The 22,169-nt window shown below is 46.6% G+C and overlaps 2 protein-coding genes across 5 annotated transcripts in view; one reads left to right on the top strand and one right to left on the bottom strand.

Annotated features, from left to right (window-relative positions):
- Positions 1-11,372, top strand: part of PFKP (phosphofructokinase, platelet) — a 62,016-nt gene extending 50,644 nt beyond the window's left edge. For both annotated transcript variants that reach the window (XM_087826004.1, XM_087826007.1), the window contains 6 exons: positions 3,569-3,733; positions 5,440-5,501; positions 5,877-5,988; positions 6,975-7,074; positions 10,753-10,855; positions 10,979-11,372. In XM_087826004.1, the coding sequence (XP_087682130.1) occupies positions 3,569-3,733; positions 5,440-5,501; positions 5,877-5,988; positions 6,975-7,074; positions 10,753-10,855; positions 10,979-11,123 (687 nt within the window). In that variant the 3' untranslated portion in view covers positions 11,124-11,372. The remainder of the gene's footprint in view (positions 1-3,568; positions 3,734-5,439; positions 5,502-5,876; positions 5,989-6,974; positions 7,075-10,752; positions 10,856-10,978) is intronic.
- Positions 11,373-12,501: 1,129 nt separating this feature from the next.
- The window catches only part of PITRM1 (pitrilysin metallopeptidase 1), a 34,568-nt gene continuing 24,900 nt past the window's right edge, over positions 12,502-22,169 (bottom strand). For all 3 annotated transcript variants that reach the window (XM_016214420.2, XM_016214421.2, XM_016214422.2), the window contains exons 16-27: positions 21,212-21,344; positions 19,595-19,715; positions 19,419-19,495; positions 19,007-19,172; positions 18,590-18,690; positions 17,093-17,213; positions 16,253-16,324; positions 15,578-15,690; positions 14,657-14,782; positions 13,550-13,695; positions 13,043-13,145; positions 12,502-12,941 (exon numbers count right to left, since the gene is read on the bottom strand). In XM_016214420.2, coding sequence (XP_016069906.2) covers positions 12,848-12,941; positions 13,043-13,145; positions 13,550-13,695; positions 14,657-14,782; positions 15,578-15,690; positions 16,253-16,324; positions 17,093-17,213; positions 18,590-18,690; positions 19,007-19,172; positions 19,419-19,495; positions 19,595-19,715; positions 21,212-21,344 — 1,373 coding nt within the window. In that variant the 3' untranslated portion in view covers positions 12,502-12,847. The remainder of the gene's footprint in view (positions 12,942-13,042; positions 13,146-13,549; positions 13,696-14,656; positions 14,783-15,577; positions 15,691-16,252; positions 16,325-17,092; positions 17,214-18,589; positions 18,691-19,006; positions 19,173-19,418; positions 19,496-19,594; positions 19,716-21,211; positions 21,345-22,169) is intronic.

Here is a 22,169-nt window from a genome sequence, read left to right as displayed (position 1 = left end):
TCAGAGCAAGTCAGGAGGGCGTGAGACTGGGTTAGATGCTGGATAAGCGAGAAAATTCTAGAAGAGCAGGAGGCATCTTTCCTTGTGAGTTGGCCAAGCTGCAGGGGCTAAGACAGCGCTCTCCTGGAGGTGAGGGACCTGGTAGGCCCTGCACCAGGGCTGGTGTCCCTGTTCAGTCACAGGAACCAATGCCTCTCCCTGAGCCCCAACCCGCCTGGCACCCACTCAGTGCCAGACTCTGTTTGTGAGATCTGTGGTTGGTGAGTGGGTATGAGACTTCTGCTGTGGGGCATGGTCCTCCCCCACAGGGAAGGGAAAGTGGCCAGGCAGGGGCCATGACAGTGACTGCCTGGCATGGACGGATACCTCCTTTAGGCAGTCACGTCTCGTGAAAGCCCTGACTCTGTTGCAGTCCCCTATCCAGAGTGGCACAGCCTCTCTGAAGTCTGCCCTTTCGGTCCAGGCGCATTGTTGGAAATCTAATGAGGATGCAGGGAGAGGACAGGAAGGGCTGTAGCTAGGCACCCACCTGAGTTTCTCACTCTTGAACTGATGGGCGTGTCTGAGCTGCTTGCTCATTTCTCACTGGAGCTGCTGGTGGGGGGTGGGCTTGCTCTCAGTCTCCCAGTAGGGTGATGGCCTCGTTCCCAAATTAGAGGCTCCCATGGGCCTTGCACTTCACTTCCTTGCAGTTCTGCTGCTTTGCAGGTAAAATTCAGTCATAGACCCTTATAGCAGCCACTGGCCACTGGGTGCTAGAGATTCCATGTGTCCCCTTCACTCCTCCACGAGCACAGTCAGCATCTTCCCGCTGCTCACCCTGCTTCTGCCCATGGCCTGCACCTGGCATGTCACCCTAGCTTCATCACTGCTCTGTGCTTTGCGGGGGGAACCCCTTCTGGCCCTGGCCAGTCTGGTCCGGCCCCTCAAGTTCAGCCTACATTCCTCCTCCGGGGAACCCAAGTCATGGGAGGCTGATCTCCTAGCCCATTAATAGCACAGGACTGACCATGTCTCCACAAGTCCACAGGTTTTTTTCTATCTTTGCACCATTCTAAGCACTACTTTATCTTTTCACATTCGACTTAGTTTTAAAACTCCAGTGTGGCAAAAGTTAGCAGCACTGGAACTGTCATTTGAGGTTTTACCTCTAGTGGGACAATGCCTAAAATTTTTCTCAGAGAGTCATCTGTTGGCTACTGGAGGGCGTCAGCATTCTCAGGAAGGGGCATCCCCACAGTGAACATGGCCTGTGAGGCCGGAGGGGCTGGTGCAGGGCTGCTGGGGGCATCTGGGTCAGGCAGGGCTATCTGCCCTCCCGGGTTCCTTTCCCTCACCTAAAGTCAGAGCCCTTCCCACCATATGCCACTAGCTGGGGGCAGGGGAGAATTTGCTGCTGTGGTCTCTCATTTGTCAGTACTGCTTTTAGTAACTGAATTCGATGGGCTGAAATAACATACTATTTTTAGAAGAAAGGAATTTGGACCCTCAGACACAACCAAGGGAATGCAGAGGGAGAAGTTAGGAATGGCACATCTAAGCTGCAAGCAAAGGCTGAGGGTGCCAGCCAGCAACTGCTGCTCTAACAGCCAGTAGCTTACAGAGAACCGGGGCCTTGGCTCACGGTCAGGGTCACTCTGGCTCCTGACCTCCTTTGCAGGGTTGGTGCCAAGATGCACATATTCATACTGGCCTCACAGGAGAGCTGCTTTGTGGGCATCGTCTTCTGCCACTCAGTGGTTACAGTGTTGCTCTCTGCATTGGTGACAATAATCTCTGCCTCAGGAGGCCTGCTAGGGAGAACCCCGTGACTCTGCAGCTCTGGGGAGACCTGGGCATCCGGCCTACAGTGCAGCCCTGTTCCATCTCACTCCCCCAGAATTCTTCTGAGACAGAGACTGTGCAGGGCAGTGTAAGTGCTGGGATGCTGCGTGCATCAGAGACCCAGAGCGTACACCACAAGCGCCTCAGAGCTTCATACCCGCCTGCAGCGGTCGGGAGTCTTCAGGCGCCTGTCTAGTTCCACCCCCCACCTGATTCAGAACCAGGAAGACAAGCATTGTCCTCATTGGTGCCTATTTCCTCTCCCATTTCAGCTCCTAGAGATTACAAAGTGGCCCAACTAAAGCACAGGCTGAGTTTGGAATGAATCCATCTAATTATTAAGGGAAGATGAGGCTCCATCCAAGAAATTGACAGCCTAGTTAGGAGTGACAGCAATCGGCCCTGTGTGTGAAAAATCAAAATGTTCTCACAGGTGATCCAAAGTACTCAAGTGAAAACGTCCAAATCGACATTGTACTTTTGTGTACAAACCTTCTCTTGCCCTCCCAAAAAGATCCGTGACCCCTGGTCTTGGAGCCACCATTTCTCAGCCCCGTTGTGGTTTCACTCCAGGTGCAGGACTGTTCAGTCCAGCGAGTCCTGTGCCATGGCCTTGACTGGCTGATGGATGGGTGGGTTGCTTTTATTCCATTCACTGCCAAGTATTTATTGAGTGCCAACTTTTTTCCAGGCATGGCTGAATGTGAGCCCGGCCTGTGACTGATGAGGGAGACACCCCAGGCCAATAGTTACACAGAAAGTTGCAGGAAGGTGGACTGTGGTGGTTCCTGTGAAGAAAGGCCCAGCGGCAGGAGCTATCTCTTCCCAGGGATCAGGCCGTTTTCCCGAGGAAATGACACTTAAGTCTGGGTCGTGTTGACAAGACAGGAAAGGGCCTGTGCTGGTTGCTTTGTTGTTGGACATCTGAGATGACTTCACTGGACTGAGGTCAAGGTGTCCACAGGCCATGCACCCTCTGTCGGCTCTGGGAGAACCTGCTCTTCTCTTCTGGCTCCTAGAGCTGCCTTGTGGAGTGCTTGGCCCCTGGCCCCTTCCTTATCTGCAAGGACTGCAGGTAGCATCTTGCTTGTGTCATGTGGCCTCTGTCACTGAGTCAGGCCTCCTTCTGGTGCCTCTCGGGGCCACTATCCAGCCCACCACAGGCAGTATGTGTGAGGGCCCTGGGGAGGACCAGGGTAGCTGTCCCTGAGCAGGGCAGCGCTGAAGTGGGCTGGCCCAGGGGGGTCCATAGAAAGGCTTTGAAATACTGGGGAAAGAAGGTGATGTTACTCAAGGCTGAGCAAGGCAAGGACAGCATCAGAGTGTTCCATAGACGGCTGGTTAGATAGGGGCTTGGCGGACTTGAAAAGAGGGGACAGCAGCCTGGACTGCAGTGTGTGGGTTTCTTCTTAGGAGACATGCTGTGTTTGTGTCTGGAAGATTCTTGGGGCCTATGTCTAGGAGCCACCGTCCATCTCAGTAGAGGTGACCTGACATGAGCTCACATTCAGGGATAGGTTGAGGGTGACCAAACTCAATGGTCACAGGGAGCCTTTTGGAAGAAAACCCAATAGAACTTCACAGTGAGTGAGGTCAGGACCGAGGTCAGCTATTCCTGCCCGTGTGGGTGCCTGGGTGTGACATCCGTGGCCACATACTCAGGACCTGCCAGGCTCTTGGCTGCTCCTGTCCCAGCACCAGCCAGCCATGCATCTGAATGACCTGTGTCCTTCTCTGTGGTCAGACGTGCGACCGTATCAAGCAGTCAGCCAGCGGGACCAAGCGCCGCGTGTTCATCATCGAGACCATGGGCGGCTACTGTGGCTACCTGGCTAACATGGGGGGCCTGGCAGCGGGAGCCGATGCGGCCTACATCTTTGAGGAGCCCTTTGACATCAGAGACCTGCAGGTACATCGGTGTGCTCGTCACTGAGTCCTTCTTTTGATGGTATCGTACGATATGCCTGGCACTTCCAATGCCCCACCCCGAGTCCAGGTCGTGTGCAGACGCACTAACTCTGATGCTAGAGCTCCGTGCACAACGATAGCAGAATCCACAGTCCAGGGCAGCTTTCACTCACCAGGCTTATACAATTTTGTCTACTACACTATTTTGTCCGCTAAGCAGTTACCGTTTCCTTAGGTAGGTCATCAGCCATTTAACAAGGACATCTAGTGTTTCCCGGGATGAGCCCTCAGGCTCACTGACGCCTCCAGTGCCCTGTGGTCTGGGCGTGGGCAGGTCAGCGGTAGTTGAACACCCTTCCTGGAGCCCAGAGGCCACCCAGGACAAGCAGCTCTGTCCACTGCAAATACGGGCTTTAATGAGGGAACATGCAGCTAGCCCTGCCCCCACCCCCGTCCCACCCCGTACACCTGCTGGGGACACAGCAGTGGGCTTAACGCACTTTGTGGGCACTGCCAACTATAAGCAAAATGGGAACCAAACTTACCTCCTGCCCTTCCCTGCAGCTCACTTCCTTTTTTATTACAGATTTTGCTTTTCTTAGAGCAGTTTTAGATTCATGGCAGAGATTTCCCATTTGCCCGCGGCCCTCACACAGGACAACCTCCTCACTCTCAGCACCCCTGCCAGAGTGGGACCATTCTTAGAGTCGATGGACCCCCACTGACATGCCATCAGCACCCCTAGTCCCATCAGGCCTGACATTAGGGTTCACTCGGGTATCGCTGCCTCTTTTAAGTCGTCACATAACTATGCCTACTCTTCTAAATCGATAAGGTGGAGGGCTAGTTGGGCAAGCACAGGTTAGTTGGGTCACTCAGCCCAGGGATGGACTGGAGGTCAGCCTGTTCAGGACGAGGCATTAGCCAGTAAAACACAACAGAAATACACAAAAACACAAATAAAACATAACTTTGTAAAAGTTACGATTTTGTTATGTTTCTGAGCCAAATAAATCAAGCAGAGATATTTAATGTTTTTACTTCTATGTGAAGTTTTATCTTGACCTATGAATTTCTCTCAAACATTAAATTAAATATTTATACTTCAAAACACCTACTGAAGATAGTGCCTAACCAGCTAGTGCCATCTCTCTTGGCACGCAGTAGACATGTAATTAGGACTGGGATTTGCTTATATGTAAATATCTTTTTTGCATATTTCCTCTCTTGAGAGATACTATTCCTTTCCTTAGATAATTTGTGCACATGTTTCAGTCAATAAAAATTTATCTTGGCCTGAAAATGCTCATTAGGCAATTGTATATATGAGAGTCCATATAAACTGAGATGACAGATAATTTCCTCTGAGATTAAAAAACACTGTCATGAAAATAGGTAAGAACCAATAGATTATAAGCTTTAGGCAAGGACAGAGTATATGTGAATTAATGTCTTAGGATGGAAACCTATTTATTTTGGAAAGTGTTTCCCATGGAAGCTGAGCTCCACTCACTAAATATACCCAATAACATGTCCTTGTCATCTTCACTTTGGGGCTTGTCATTACCTGATGTATTTTCTGTTGTCCTTGCCACCCAAATGTACACTCAGGGCACCTGCTACGTTGAGCACTTAGTATCGCATGGTGCCTGGAACACAGTAGGTGCTCAATGCTTCCTGTGTAACTGACAGAGCACTCTTTCCTAGTCCAACGTGGAGCACCTGACAGAGAAGATGAAGACCACCATTCAGAGGGGACTCGTGCTCAGGTAACAGGATCTCCAAGTTCTCATATAAGACCTGGCTTCTTAGAGCTCATTTCATGATCTGAAAACCAGGGAGCCACCACTTCGCAGCCAGGACCCTCACTGAGGACTGAGGGGATAAAGCAGCAGAGTAACTGTGCTTTGTGCGAAAAACTTGCATGCACTTAAATAACAGAGGGTGATTCTTAAAAATTCATTCTTGCTTTGTAACTTTGTTACGACATCTCCAAGACATTTAATGAAGCCACTGACATTTATAAAGGGAAGAAAACGTGTGGGGTCATGCTCGGGGATTAGGGCGGAGGCCGCCGTGAGCCTCCGTCAGTGCCCACAGGGCAGAGGCTTCCCCAGCCCTGAGCCCGGTGCTTTGTGTTCCAGAAACGAGAGCTGCAGTGAGAACTACACCACCGACTTCATCTACCAGCTCTATTCAGAAGAGGGCAAGGGGGTGTTTGACTGCAGGAAGAACGTGCTGGGCCACATGCAGCAGGTAGGGGCCGGCACCCCATCCCTCACATGTGGCCCCTGGGTCCCGCTAAACAGAAAGAGAAGCTGCTATTCATGTGACTTCTTTTTAGATGGATGTCTTACTTTAGCCATCATGGGAAAAATACTGTATATTCATAAATAAATTCCAAGACAATGAAAAACATCTGAGCGATGTTACAGTTCCATTTAGAAGTCACACCAGGTATCACTAGCTTTAGGGATTCTGTTGTGATATTTGGATCAATGGGTATTTTAAGGAAATGGTCAACTGTAATATATACCAGTTAATTGGAAAAACTTATTTAAATTAAGCCTCATTCAAAAATAAGCATTCAAATGGGAATATGGGACAAATGATGTATTTGAGATTTGCAGGGAATCAGAACGAGGTGGAAAGAACCTTGAGGTACGCTCTATAAGCCGGCCCCAGATGACAAAGCAGGAGGGGGTTGCAATCACAGGCCCAGCCTCCTGACCACGTGCCTGTCCTTGCTGGGTCACCATCAACCACTCCTGTGTCTTACAAACTCCTAACCTTGAGCCCGTAGTTCATTTCAGAGGGTCCCTGAATCTCCTGAACTTGTGATGAAATGCTAGGCAGGTGTGTATTTTGTGAAAGCAAGTCCACAGAGCTGATCAGACTGTTGAAGGAAACTAGGACCCCCTCCCCATCCCCAAATAAGGTTAAGGAATCCTGATGGGAGACTCTAAGATCATGAAGACCCGCAGGGGATGAAAGCACCTGGCCGCTTGCCTCGCAGGCTCAGCTTCCCCGCAGCAGCCACAGGGCTTGCTTTTGTCTGGCCCTAACTATACACGAGATAAAATTTGCAAATAAAACCCCAAAACTTAAAGCTCGTATTTACAAATTTGATGTAAATTTTGTTAAATAATAGTAATTTTATTTCTACTTCGTTTAAAAAAAATAAACAGCAAGGAAGGTATTCCTGTGTAACTAACATTTCTTATAACTCTAACCACCAACAGGGTGGAGTGCCTTCCCCATTTGACAGAAACTTTGGAACCAAAATCTCTGCCCGAGCCATGCAGTGGATCACCACGAAACTGAAGGAGGCTCAGGGAATAGGTACCGAGGGGCGCGTGGGGGCGGCCTGTGCTGGAGATGGGTCTGCATTTGGGAATGGGGCGCTGTTTCTCCTCTGCTTAAATCCAGCCTTGAGCTGCACCTGACAAAACGATTTTACTCTTACCCCAGACTCTGTGGTTGCTATTTACATCGTTCAAGTTTATCAGGTATAAATGTAATTACTACGAAATGCTTTATTCCTGCTTATTAGAGATGGGAGGCATCAAGTAATTTAGTTACATTCTTAATAAACAGAAAATTGCTCTTCACATACTGGGCTCCCCTGCAAGACCCTAAGATGTGATCTTTCCTTGTTTTCTTTCTTTGGCGCATGGAACACTTTGGACTGGCTTTTATTTGATACTTTAAGACTTAATCCTTTGATTCATTCATGACTCTTCTTTTTAGAGAAGCCAAGGAAGCACCAGAAGTATCCTGGTGCCTGTTTCCTCCTACCTAAGTTTGCGCTTCTCCCATATTTCACTCCCCTCAGCAGAACCTCAGAATTCTGATAGCCATCCATCACTTCGCTTCCTTTAGAGTTTACCACCTGATTAAATCTTCCAGGATGTTACTTAGTCTGCTTTTGTTTTTGTGGTTGATGTGAATGGAAGTACAGTGTGCATTTCCCAGGACTGGTGTCACTGAGGTGGTGTTAGGTTTTGACAGCCACCAATCCTGACCCTCTAGCTGACCCAGCTTTGAGTGTCCTGGTGTCTGGCTGACAGGCAGTGCTTCAGTGCCCATGGCCATATGGACCCAGGGGCTGGACACTGGGTCACAGGGATGCGCAGGCCATGGCCTAGTTCTCCAGACCAGTCTCACCACCATGTGCTCACCTATAGGGCAACCCAGTCCCTTACCCTCCTGGGTGTTGAACTGCTGTGATGTGGGCCTCAGTCTCATTGTGGCTTTGAGGCAGGTTCTTCATGCTTATGTGACATTATTTCTTCTGTGGGCTCAAGTATTTTGGCTCCAAGGGTTGGTTATGTTTGTATTTTGCTTTGATTAAATCATTTTATAAGATTTAAAATTATTTTGATATTTATAGGAATTTTTTTACATTTTGTTGTAGGAGATTAGTATTATATTCTGTCAATCCTGTTGCAGGTATGTGTCCCCCATCTGTGCATACCTTGTCACTTTCTGCAAGGCATCTTTTAATGAAGTGCTCTCAACTTTGATGTAGCCAATTTACTTTTTCCTTTAAGGTTGAGCTTTTTGTTACTAAAATGTTCTTTCACATTTAGTTCTTTAATTCACTTGAGTTGATTGAAGTTTAAGGTCTACTTTCATTTTCTTCCATGTGGGTAATCAATTATTTGAGTGCCATTTATTGAGAAAGCCATTGTTTTCCCCCCACTCTGCAGTGTAAGCTCCATCATAGAAAAGGAATCTATATACTTATGGGACTATTTCTCAGTTGTTTGGTTCATTTTTTGGCATGTAATCATCGATCTCTGCCAATACTACAATTTTACAAGCAATTACTGATGCCTGGTAGTGAAGATCCTACCTGGGCCTTCCAGTTGGGCGGGTCTCAGCCTTTCCTGCCATCATTGAAATAGTAGAATCAGATCATCCAGGTCCACCACAAAGTCTGTTGGATTTCTTCGGGGGATTACATTTCATCAATAAATCATTTGGAGGAAGAACTGATATTTTTAAAATGTCAAACTTCTAATTCATGAACACTGAATCTCTCTCCATATACTAAGACCTTTTTTTTCTTATTAAAGCACTTTTACTTAAAGATCTTGCATATTTTTTGGTATAAATTTATTCCTGATTCCTTGATCTTTAAAAAATATATTAAGTGGTAATAAATCTTTTTTCTTATTGTTGGCACACAGAAATACAATTTTTGCCAAGCTGATTTTCAATGAACAACTTTTTATGCACCTTGATTCTAATTATAGGTTCTTTTCTTTTGGGTTTTATATCCACATATATTATCACCTGTGTATGAGCTTTTGATTTTTTTCCTTGATAACTTTTTGTGGAGTATATTATTCCAGAGACATCCTGAATGGATATAGTGATGGAGAATGCCTGTCTTGTCTGGACCCTAATGATTAGGGAATGCCTTCAATGTTTTGTGACTACAGATTCTTAACATGTAACTGAAGTCCTTCTTTTCGCTATTATTTGCTGCTGCTCTGTTCCTTATTTTCAACCATGATAGGATTTTATACATTTTTTGCATCCAGTGAGATGGTTAAGACTTCTTTAATTAATGGATTTCCTAGTGTTGAGCCCACCTTGCCTTCCTGGGGGACATCACCCTCCCAGCTGGGCATTCTCTCCTCACTGGTCCTGCTTTTTGCTCTGGCCATTTCGTGCTCCTCCTATCCCTGTCAGGTGCTAGGTCAGCTTGTTCTAACTTACTAAGAAGTCAGGGAGTTCCCCCCAGAAATAATTAAGATGTTTTGATTTTTGGATGTTGATAAACTCCCAACCCTCCATCAAAGCTCCCCTCCTAGCCCCACGGTTTTCTTTGTAGGGGTAGGAGAGCTGACTTTGCTGAATTTCTTTACGGTTACTAGAACTACTCAAGGTTCTTTTTTGTTTGTTCATTTTTGTTGGTCTTTTTTGTGTTTGTTTCTTGCTTCTCTTTTGTAAGTTATGTTTTCTATGAAATTTTTAAATTCATCTAAATTTTAAAAAAACTGACATGAAAATTTTCATATCCTTTTGGTTTAAACGCTGGCAGTACTTCTGATCCCTATTCATAGCAGGTTTAGGTTATTTGTGCCGGTATCTGTATGTCACTCCCCTCAGTTTTCTTCATCAGTTTTACCAGATCTGTGTGTTTATTTCCAGTTTATGACTTATATAAACACAGCGATATAAAGTTTCAACCTAATTTTAGTCTTCAAAGAACTGGCTTTTTTTTTCTACTAAGGTTTTTTACATTAACTTTTACTTTTATATTTCATCCTATCTTTTGGGTTTATTTTCTTCTTTTCACTGGTCACCTAAGGATGCTTACCTCACTAATTTCCAGCCGCTCACAGTATGTGCAGTCATGAGCACACTTTCTTACTAGTATATAACTGAACTCTTTCTACAGTTTAAGCCAATTTTTGTAGTCCAGTATTTAATGAGATACGTATTTACCACCTTACTCCCCATGGGGAGTCTCACTGCCAAGCACAGGTAACAGCTCCTCTCAGGGTGAATGTGGAGTGAGGGTGTCCCATCATCTCTGCCTCTCTACCCCCTCATCTCGAAGGAGACTTTAGGGGTGTTCTCCATCCAACTCATCACAGCCCCAGGGGATCCTGGGAGTCTGGCTTTCCCCCAGAGTGTGAGGAGTCTGAATTCTTTTTTTTAAAAATATGTCTTTATTGATTTCAGAGAGAGGAAGGGAGAGGGAGAGAGAGAGTAACATCAATGATGAGTCACTGATCAGCTGGCTGCCTCCTGCACGGCCCCGACCAGGGATCAAGCCCACAACCCGGGTATGTGCCCTGACCGGGAATCGAACCACGATCTCCTGGATCCTAGGTCGATGAGCCACGCCCACCTGGGCAGAAGTCCAAATTCTTAAATCTCCCAATAGTACTCTGCTCCCTCCCGTCAGCAAACCTTCTCTCTCCCCTTTCACTGCCCATTTCACCTGACTTTCAACATGACCAAGTATCCATTCTCAGGTCATTTTTCTGTCCTTCATAGGAAAAAGATTTGTAACTGATGATTCCATCTGTGTGCTGGGAATAAACAAAAGAAACCTTCTTTTCCGACCTGTGGCTGAGCTGAAAGAGGAGACAGACTTTGAGTAAGTAAAATATCGCACACCTAAACCATACTGCAGGTAGAAGGAATGGAGGACAGGAGTCAAGGACAGAGGGACACCGCTGTTGTAGTCACTGTACTCACCTGTGCTGCCTCCTGTCTCCAGGCACAGAATTCCCAAAGAGCAGTGGTGGCTGAAGCTCCGGCCCCTCATGAAGATACTGGCCAAGTACAAGGCCAGCTTTGAGGTCCCTGACTCGAGCCAGATGGAACACGTTCACTTTGGCCACGGGGAGCCTGCAGCCATCTAGATGACACTGCCCACCAGCGATTCCCCAGACTTCCTGTTTACCGCCCGTTTTTTAACACGTATGTTATTTATCAGCACTTTATGTGAGTACTGTTGGTGTTAATCCCTAATCTCAGAGCACCCATCCTGTGCCCTTCACACCCCCACTTGATCCCAAGACTTCAGGGAGTTGTCTGCCATATCGCATACTCTGTCTCCTGCTTTACAATGTGCACTTCCAGTGGAATTAAACAGTTGGCTAAAACTCCAACCACAGTACTAAGCTTAATTTTTTTAAGTAGCCGTTTACACCTCAGGATCTGTGGCAGCTACCAAAGATTTGCGGCAGTTTTGTGGGCAGGTACTAGCAATGTATTTTTTATAGGAATCAGTGAACTAGGCCGCACGGAAGCACAGTCCTAAAGGGGAAAGGTAATGCTGTGACACAGACATGGGATATGTCAGGCATGCAGGGAAGGCCCCACACCAGGACATCAGGTAAGGTGAACCAACTCCAGCTACATGAGCTCCTTCTCAAGTGTAGAATTAGAAGCACCATGAACACGTGTGTCAGGAACAAGGCGAACTTACACACTTGACCTCAGTCCTCACTGTGCACTGAGGAAGGTAGGATGTGTTACTCAGTGTCTGGAGTGAAAAGTATTTCTGCCTCTTTCCTCCAGCCTCTGCTCTCAAGTCTGAGACGAGAGGAGCCAGCCAGTCCACCAGCCAAGGGTGGAGAAGTCGTGCATAGAGAAGGTGGATGGCGTGAAATACAGGACGACCACCACAATAGAGCCAGTGTCCCAATAAAGCGAGTTACAGATTTTGGGTTTCCCAGTGCATATAAAAGTTGTGTTTACACTAAACTGTAGTCCACTAAGTGTGTGATAGCAGTATATCTAAATGTACAAGACTTAACTAAAAAATACTTGATTGCTTCAAAGTGCTAAGGGTCATCAGAGCCCGTTGGAAAATGGCACTGACAGACCTGCTCGACAGAGTGGCCACAAACCTCTAATCTTAGCACACGCAGCACCTGCGCAGCAGATGGTGCTCTGCCTGTGGGCCGTTCAGGAAATGAGGACCCAGTGAGAAGTTTACTGTCTGTAAGACGAAGACTAACAAAGACGACAGAGCCCTTCAGTAATGATAAAATGGGAACAAGTTAACGCTTATTAACCTCAAACACACCAGTTCTCGAAAGGAGTCCCATCAGGCTGCCCTGCTGAAGTGCATCTGTCCAGAATTTTCCCCAGGTCCCTGGTGTAACACACTATTTTATAAATCAAGGCAGATGTTGGAATACCTTCATTGGCTTATTCATTTGCTCATTCATTTTTAGTAAAGGTCCTAAGAACTACTTAGCAAAATGTCATTTAAAATGACTAAAGCACAGGTTGGTCAGAGTTCCCTTTAATTTTAAATATTTAAATAAATGTTCTAGGATTAATAAGGTAATACAAGCATTTCTATCATTATTAGAAAGTCTTATGACAGCTGTGCATCTCTGGCATTTAATGCATGATTATTTCACTTTCTTCATGATCACCCATTTCCTTAAGATGGAAGACTTTGGGTCTGGCTTGACAGGATTTTGGCAAAGTTTTAAGACTGATATGTGATCAAGATATTTGGGAAAAACAATCACTTTTCTAACCTTCGAAATTAAATTTGGCTCAGCTGACTTCTCAGGGGCCTGTGAGCCTATGTTAGCTGAGTACCGAGCACAGCTGGAGCTGCTCGTCATCTGATGATCCAGGATGGGTCCTTGGCAATCTTTGTGTTCTCCGGTCCCAGCAGAGCCAGCCCGTGAGTGCTCCTCCCCACACCAAGGTACCTGAAAAGGCAGGTGCGGGAATCAGGACTATTTCCACGTCAGGCACCCTCTCAGGGTCCCAGGAAGTCTCTGAACACTTCAGGCCACATGGTCATACTCACTTGTTGCTCACATCAATGAGCCCATCGCGATGGACGGCGAAGAGCTGCTCCCTGTGCACCTGCTTCAGGTCATCTGAGAGGCCATACAGGAAGTGGTCCAGCCCTGAAAGGAACATAAGTGACTGGGGAAGAAGCTGGTGGCGGCAGCATGAGGCAGTTGCCCCAGGCGCTGACCCTGCTCCACAGAACTTGTTTCTCAGGTGCTGACCCTGACCCGGTCCCCTTTGAGGAAGATGATGGAGAGGCGTGAGGGCCAAGTCAGGATGGTCTCTGCCCCACTTGTCACATGGCCCAGGGCCCTCACAGGTCACTGAAGCTCTGAGATGGTGAAATGCGACCCCTTTCAAGTGGCAAACGCCCAGATGCTCACTCTCAAGGTGGACCCTGGAGTCTCGCAAAGGAGGTGGCAGCGAGAGGTGGGGTGAGACGGGCACACAACTCAGGAGCTCAGCCCAGAGCTGTCTGGTCACAGCATCCACCACGGCGCTGGTTTTTCACTCCCAATACCTTTGTCCGAAGGCGCCACAGGAGCATCCACAGCAGAGAACACGGAAAGCTTGGCCTCATCAATGTCCTGCTGTGAGAACTTCCCAGATTTGGCCCAGTCAACGGCTTTCGCAAAAGACTGGAGTGTTTCTGTTGAACGTGGATCCCTGGGAGACCCAAAGAGTTAGCTACTCACATGTGTACCAACGAAAAAATAAGCAACAATCATGTGCTGACTTCACAGCTTCAACACTTTATAGTTGTTAATGGCTCTACTTTAATGCCTAGTCCAAATCAACAACGCTCTGGAAATTTAAATCTGGCGACACAGGCCATCTGACCCTCTCCCTCCCATTGGAGACTGGTCTGTTCACCCAGCCTCACGACCAGGCCATTAAACGCCCCCTTGTGGCTTCCTTAGGAAGAAAAGTCCAACTGAATAAATGACTCGTGGAGAAACGCTAAGAAAGGTAAAATGAAAACCCTCACTCGGTACACACTGTACTTGAATAATCACCCATATCTGGGCCAATCTTGGGGAGCCTTCACTGTCTACGTGGAAAGAGCTGCAGAGGCCTGTGTTCACACTACAGACAGAGCACTGAGCGGGCTGGCAGACCTGGGGGCGTGCAGCTCAGGTGTTGTTTTTTTCCTTCTGCAGCTCCCAGCACCAACACCAGGCAGTGCTCAGAATCTGCCACTGTGCGCAGCTAAGAGAAATGCCTCAGGGGCACAAACAATGTGTCCTTTCCCTAGAATATTCGAATATGTGTCTTCAGGCAAAAGGCCACAGAAAATGAAAAGGGCAAATGCAGCCTGTGTAGCAGGGAGCCCAGCCTCTGTCATCACATCAGCCAGAACGCCCAGGTCACCCTCTACTGAAATACGCTTGTCACCCAACGCCACATTCATTTAAGGCACAGTGTTTCCTGTTCTCCTGCTGTCCCCGAATCTAAAAGGACAGTGCTAGATGTGGTTCAGTGCCAAAGAGGTGGGGAAAAGTGGGAACAGTTTTTCTCACGTTCACTCCAGTGTATGAGATGTGACAGTGATGACTGAACAGAGCCAGTGACTGTCAGTGACATGACATTGTGTCCACATGCAGGAGATGGTCGGAGAAAAGCTCACCTATATGAGTAAAAGGTGAATATTCCATTATGACTGAGCTTGGCGCCTCCACCATAAGCACCACCTTTCTCTCGAATTTCTGTGTGCAAGAATTTAGCTGTCATCAACCGTGCCAGGATCTTCAGACTGAAATAAATGATCAAAACACGCAAGTTTAAAATATGGCTGGCAGGAAAGTGCTGTACATCACAGAAACTAGTAATCTGAAAGAATGTTAAGTGTATAATTAAGTGAAAACAAAAATAAAGACACAGTAGCTTGGATGACGGGTGGGAGGGGACACACCTTCCCACACACTTCTAGCTCCCTCTTACCCTCTTACCACACAGGGAGCATGTTAAATCTGCAGCTACAACTTAACCTGCACATCAGCATGCGTGTGTGTCTGTGTGCATGTGGAAGGCTCTTGACCAGCTTTCCACAGGTGTCTTCCCTAGGGTTCCACTTGGTTGGAGCGCATGTGTTTTCTACATTCCCACTAACTTCCATTATGAATGCTCACAGGGACTGGGGTTTACCCTTCATGTGCTTTTCTTTAGAAATTTCTATTCTGTGTTACCTAATGAATACAGTCATTGTTGGAAATTATAAAATACAAAAAAGAGGCCAAAATATCAATCCTTCTACTCCCCACAGACACCTCTTGCACCATTTTTGTGATTTAACTCTACATTTTTCTAGTCGTTTTAACTAAACATCCCAACCCTGGTGGCATAGCACAGAGTATGTCTACTTCCTACAAATATGGAAATAAACCAACAAAAATGCTGAGCAACACACAGTGATTACATTTTCTACATGAACTTTTTCTGGAACATTTTCTGGCAGCCACCACGACGTTTCCCTCCCTGACTCTCCTCTCTCCACGGCCACCCATCCCCTTCCTTGGAGTCATGGTTTTCACGCCCACCTCATTTGTACCTGGCATGGTCAGCATCTGTGTAGGGGGCAGTTCTGACACATTCACCGATGTAGTTCACAGGGAACGGAAGCAGGAAGTGCGTCTTCATCTGGCAAGGCTTGAAAGTGGGCTCCTGCAGAGGGAAGGTCAGGTCAGGCTGCGTCACAGTGAGGTGGCCCACAGGTGCTTCCCGTGTAGGTGCCACCTGGACGTCAGCATGTCCTACTTCCTGTGGGCATCACCAGCAATGGTCTCATTTTTGAGAGCAAGGCACTGATGACCATGTCACACAGCTACAATGAAACAGTTCATTCTGCATCATCTCCATTGGTCACTGACTGTGCGAGCTTTCTTTTTCCTTCCATTTGTCTCCAGGAACATGGTCATCTGCTCTCTCAAGGACCAACCAAACCAAATGCCCAGATCACCCATGCTGAGTGAGTGGTAGGGACAACACTGCTCAGCTGGAGTTGAATTAATACCAATTTGGCAGCTAAGTTGAAACAGAGGCACAGTGATGAGACCACGTGGAGGAACAAAGGTCTTCATGGGCACTAGGACAAGAGACAGGACTCCCCTGGTCCTACATTCTGGCAGAGTGAAGCACCTGACTGGAATCTAGGATGGCCTCCAGCTTATCCTGGGGTCTAGCTGGGTTGTCTGGTTCTGAAGTGACAGGGGCTGTGTTAACTTACTGTGATTAGCTTCCTGATGACTTGGGAGCCACTGACGTGCGTATTTCCCCCAGATCCGTTAGGTACATGTTTCTGAAAATGTTTCCAAGAGAAATGAGAAAAATCCTAAACTCACTTGAAATAGCTAAGAAGATACATTCAAAAAAATCCATTGAGCTAATAACAAGTGTTAGGGCACATTTGCTTAAGTGTTTTAAATAACAATGTTTTAACTACACACAGAATTTCCTTATGGATTTTCAGATGGTCTGGGAGCCGAGGCATTACACCCCTTCCATGTGGTTCGTGTGTCACACATGGGGCCCTAAGAAGGCAGGGAGAGGCAGGTCCATTTGGGGATAAGGGATGCATGGACACATGAAGGAGAAAGCAGAAGTCAGTCCTCTGCAAAATGTGCAAATTGTAAACCTGTGCGTAAGAAGTGAGGCTTCTCTACTGATCCAGGTGAGACTAAACCCACTTTGGAAGTTAATCCCATAGACTAAAATTTACTAGATATGATTATTCTACAAACCTATCATGCATTACTAGGTCAGGGAAAAGCCTCCTGGATAGCAGTGAGGCCAGCTTCCTCAGGTCACCAATTTTGGCTATTCTTATAAAAGCATATCCCAAACCCCAATGTCCTTCCTCATCAGGAGACCGGGCACAGCAGGGCTCCAGTGACAATAAAGAGCATAGGGTCAAAGGCCAAATAAGAGGATTTGAACTCACTTCTAACTGGGTCAGCACTGGGCTGCACCCAACCCTCCTGTACCTGGTCTCCTCATCAGCAATGGGGACATCGTCACCCACACACAGGGCAGTCTGGGACCTGCCCCTCCCTGGAAGGGCTCTCACCTCCACCACGTGTGGGCGCACGGGCTTCCGCTCCTTCTTACTTCGCCCAACGCTTCTAAGGAAGTCTCCTACTGCTCGTTCCGTCTGAGACAGCTGCTGCGGGGTCGCGTTCACTGCACATCTGTTTAAAAAAATCACATAGGCGCAGAAAACCCTTACTACATGGAGTATAAATAACAAAACTAAAAAGCTGATAATATATTGTTTTGTACAGAATAATGCTCAAACATTAAAAAGAAACAGTAGCCAAATGTGGAAATAACAGTAGATACTTCACCACAGTGCTTTCAAGTTCTCAGCCTGTCCTATCTTTCAGTGGGTTACAGCTAATAAACAGCCATCAAGACAGACAGACAGCGTTTCTGACTCTAACTCCTGCTCTTATGAAGACGCAAGGAAAAGACGACTGCCAACACCTTCACACTCACACTTGTCACAGACTGAACACGGTAACTCCCGCCCAGAGGAGAAATCAACAGTGTGAACATGGAAACTGGTCATTAAAGTAGGAAACTATAAGTTGCTACCCATGCTCTCAAAAAAATACTTTTACATAACTCGCCCAAATTCTACAGAATCACAGATAACACTGTAATAGTTACTTGAACTCTACAGTAATTTGACAGTGTAGTTTTCTTCTTTTGGCCCTAAATCCTAAATTTATTTTAGTTAAATTAAGCACTATTATAGTAATATTAACTATATTCCAGGCTCGATATCGACTGCATTGCATTTATTCTTTACTACTTTGGCATAAATCTGCAAAGTAGTGTTTTATGGAGGAGAAAAACAGAAGGTCCAAGTGGTTTAGTTGCCTAAGACACTATGGGTACAAAGTGTCAGTGCTGGCCAGAAGCTGGCAGTCAGTTCTGCCTGGGTCAAGTCCCAGCACCAACCTTAGGGCTCCCCTCCTGCCACCCAGATGGTCTGGGGGAACCTGCTGGTAGTTCCAAGAAACTGATGAGGAAGGTATTGGGACTCTCCATGTAGAGCTACAAGCTAACCTAAATCCATGTCACTGATATACAACACTGTCAATCATTTTCACATTCTGTTCACACTCACAAACCTGAGGGCTTACGGCCAGCTGTATATGGACAGCTGCACTGCTAGGTGTTTTCCTCAGACTATCATGAAGTAATTAATCTTACAAGAACTTTGCATTTTTACTCTGGTCTTGAGCAAGCTAGCTGTACTGGGTCTCCCTGATGGCTCCTTTACAGAACATTGCTGTTTACTTTTAAGAACAATACAACCAAACATCTGCAGTAAATCCACCTCATAGTTCTAGGGTGAAATTTTCCCACATGAAATGATTTCTTAATTAGAACATCTGAAGTCTAGAATCAATTCTATAACTTACACCAAGCATTCTTTCTGAATTGCAGGTAAGTTGATGTAAATACAACCTCACCCAAAAAGCATCTCCACACTTCACTTAATGAAGCTGGATCAATCGTTAAGATCTTTGCTCAGACACAAACCACGAACCCCTACCTCATATTGTCGCAGTTTAGTAAGTGCTTCTTGATGCGTGGGAGCTTTCTCAGGATGGGTCTGATGTCTGTCATTTCTGCGATTCTCTTCATCAACCTCACCTAAGACAAAGAAACCAACACATTGAGCCAGACGCTCCAAGTAGAGCAGGGAGCCCCTGGGGCAGAGCGGGAACCAGATACTCCTCTCTAGTTTGGAAACCAGACGCCCCTGACACAAGAACCATGACTCTGCCTGCGTGCGACATGCACCTGCCTGCCTTGGGGAGGGGTGGGAATGGGGGGAAGGGGAGTCCACCATGAAATTTGGTCAGTTAGAGAGTTAGCTTTTCTGAGAAACAATTGAGTGCCAGAGAAGTTTAGCAACTCTGCAAGATCTGGCTAACCCAGAATAACCAATGTCCCCTCAGCTTGTCACCTGTTCCATCCCACTGAAGGTCTCCTGTAGGTCCCCTGCGGGCGTCAGGGTCCTGCTAGCTCTGATGGATGCATAGAGGTGCCCCGAGTCTGGGACTCCATTCGACAACTCTTGAGCGGTCATCTTAACCAACACTCTGAAGTGTTCTTCTTCTTCAAAGCAGGGGCTACGGTCAAAGAAAAGTACACCAAGTTCCTGGAGGCCCACAGACCCCTCAATAGCATAGAGAGTGTATCAAGTATTAAGTTTTCAGAAAATGGACACATCCTCAGAAATGTTACAAGTCCACAGGAAGGACAAGTAGAATTAGGCTCTGAAATCAACCCACTAGAGAGTAAAACCTCTCGTTAGCACACTTCAGACCAGATCTGTGATATAGCTCCAGGGTTAGTATCTCTGCAAATCAAGTTACCTGTTAAATATTTCACCCCACAGGTGCATCATGTCTGGCAGGTTTCTATCGAGGCAGAAAGATGAAAAAAACACACCCTAAATCAAGAAAGAAATTATGACATAATTTAAAAGAAAAAAAATGGGCACCAGAGAAACCAAGGTTTGAACACCCTGTGATGGAGACACAAATGCTACCTGCTCATAGGTGTCCAGGTGGGAGTCGTCAGGGAGTACGTAGGGAGACACGGTCATCCCACCCGTCTTCAGTTCTATCTGCTGAGCCTGCTCCCTGTAGCTGAGGACGCCGCAGCCCAGCCTGTGAACAGCAGAGTTCCCGAATCACCAACACGATCTCCACCCATCATGCTGAATTGTGAGCTCGACTCAATCCAAGAACCACGGCCTACACATACCTCTTATACCTCAAATGTATACTGCGGGCTGTGTCGTCACAGGCCCTCTCCCCAGGAGAAACCAGGGTCTCCTGTTCAGGGTGTCACTCAGCATTGTGCAGCCAACCAGACAGGTAGGCAGCTGCTGTCCAGCACTAAAAGTAAAATGCTGAACTGCTGCCCAGTGCTAGTCTTTCAAATGTTTAATATGTCTTGCCTATTCTGTTCTTCCAAAACATCAGACACAGACTGTCTGCACAAATATTTGGTAGTGTTAGGAGTGAAATCTAAAAACTAAGCCTTGCCTAGCTGACGTGGCTCAGCAATTAAGCATTGACCTATGATCCAGGAGATCACGGTTCAATTCCCAGTCAGGGCGCATGCCCAGGTTTTCGGCTCGATCCCCAGGAGGGGGTGTGCAGGAGGCAGCCGATCAATGACTCTCTCTCACCACTGATATTTCTCTCTCTTCCCGTCTCCCTTCCTCTCTCTAAAATCAAAAATATATATATACATATTGAAAAGCAAAAAATCCACAAAAAACACCTAAGCCTTTTTGCATTTTAAGAAAAGTTGAAGTCATCTTAATGTTGATGTTGCTTTTGGTAGAAACACTCTAACTGCTGCTTCTAATGGGGCAAGTAATTTAAGCCAAGCGACACTCAGGTTTTTCTAAAACCACCACAGCTATAAAAGGATAAGCAGTGGGAGATGTATTTTCTAAAAGGGCAGAGAACACTGCAAGGTCAAAGGCATTTCCCATGTGATCTGACACTCAGCAGGGTGGGTGGTTCAGTGCAACTAGCTCCTGTACCTATTGGACATGGGGGCCCAGACGGTTTGCTGAGGTGATTTCTCTTCGAAGTCTCTATGTTCTGGGAATACAGGAAGGGGACCCAGCTGACAGCTCAGCTACCTCACACTCAGCCTCTGAAACCCAGCAGAGGAACAGGGGCACAGGACAGAGAATCACAGCAGTGCTGTGCCCCACCTGTACTCTTGAATCTGCTCACCCAGGATGACAGAATCACAAAACCAGCGCAGCAGACAAGGGCACATGATGTAGCCTCTCAAGGCCACCCAAGGCCCACATGTTAGGCTGAATTACTTACATTTTCTCATACAAAAACCATCATTCTTTTCACAATATTAAAGAGCTTCGCAGCTGGGGTATTTTGTACATATTATACTCAGGGTTTATAAATATTTAATGTACTATATTTTAGTAAGAAAATATAATTTTCATAAGTAAAATCTCAACACATATAATACCCTTTATACACTGTAACAATCTATGGATTTTGAAAACAAATGAGTCACTGGAAAGCGATTCTGAATGCATTAAAACGCAATAAACACACAGAGAATATCCACCAATAAAGCATACAAGCGCATGCTGAGTTGTACAAATGTGTCTTACTTAGTGAGGACACTGCAGAAGAGTGGCACGTAGGGCCGCAGCTCCTCGGGCAGGGTGTTCAGGCTGGAGAACGCTCTGAAGTAGACCACGCCATTGGTGGGCTGGGCACAGTACTGCACGGGGACGTCTCCAGCTGGAGAAACAGAGGTGCTTAACTTTCAAATTTTTACCAGTACAATTTTAATCATGCAGTCAGTGTTTAATATTTTTTAAATGGTAGTGTTTTTCAAGGGGGGGGGGGTGTTTAAAATTTATACTGGCAAAGAAACACTACTCGTTTGCTGTAATTTAGACAAATTTCCCTATTGTACTTTTAAGGTAAAATTTAAACCATCTTCAATACTAAAGTACTCCTTGCTTTTGAAGAATCAGGTGAGAGAAACAGTGTGCTTCAGGTTCTAAAACTGCCCTGGCATTCAGGCTGGTCCCTGCTGGCCTCTGCATACCTCCCCTTCTTTACTCAGAGTAGATTCTATTATTCCTCCAACACTGACCCCACTCTTCACCCAGCCCAAATGCCACTCATCCTCCCTAACAAGTCCATCCTCAGTGGTGAGGAAGCTGTGAAGCCCAGCTTCCTCAGTCCCAAGTCCCCCAGGGGGATGTATGTGTTCTATTTTACATCCCTAGCATAGTGCCCTGAGCCAGCAGAGGAACCAAGGCACTCACTGATAACTGACTTGTCCCCACTGATTCTGTAATAATCACTTGATGACCTTCACTCATAAACACAAACTGGGGGGACAGAAGATAGTGGGATGCTAACCCGCTTTCCAGAAGACAGATCTCCTTTGTGTGTTCACACGTATGCACACAAAAAACTCAGACATGGTAAACAAAACAGGCTCGTTACAAACAAAAGACAAGTGACAGATGCTTCACAGAAGCCAATGTGATACTCAAATACACTCTACACTCCTACACTGGAGGAGATGAGTCAAAGTGCAAGGCTGCCATC

The sequence above is a fragment of the Miniopterus natalensis genome, chromosome 1 (genome assembly GCF_054644295.1).
Source record: "Miniopterus natalensis isolate mMinNat1 chromosome 1, mMinNat1.hap1, whole genome shotgun sequence".
NCBI lineage: Eukaryota > Metazoa > Chordata > Mammalia > Chiroptera > Miniopteridae > Miniopterus > Miniopterus natalensis.
This window is presented reverse-complemented; position numbering and strand designations above follow the sequence as displayed.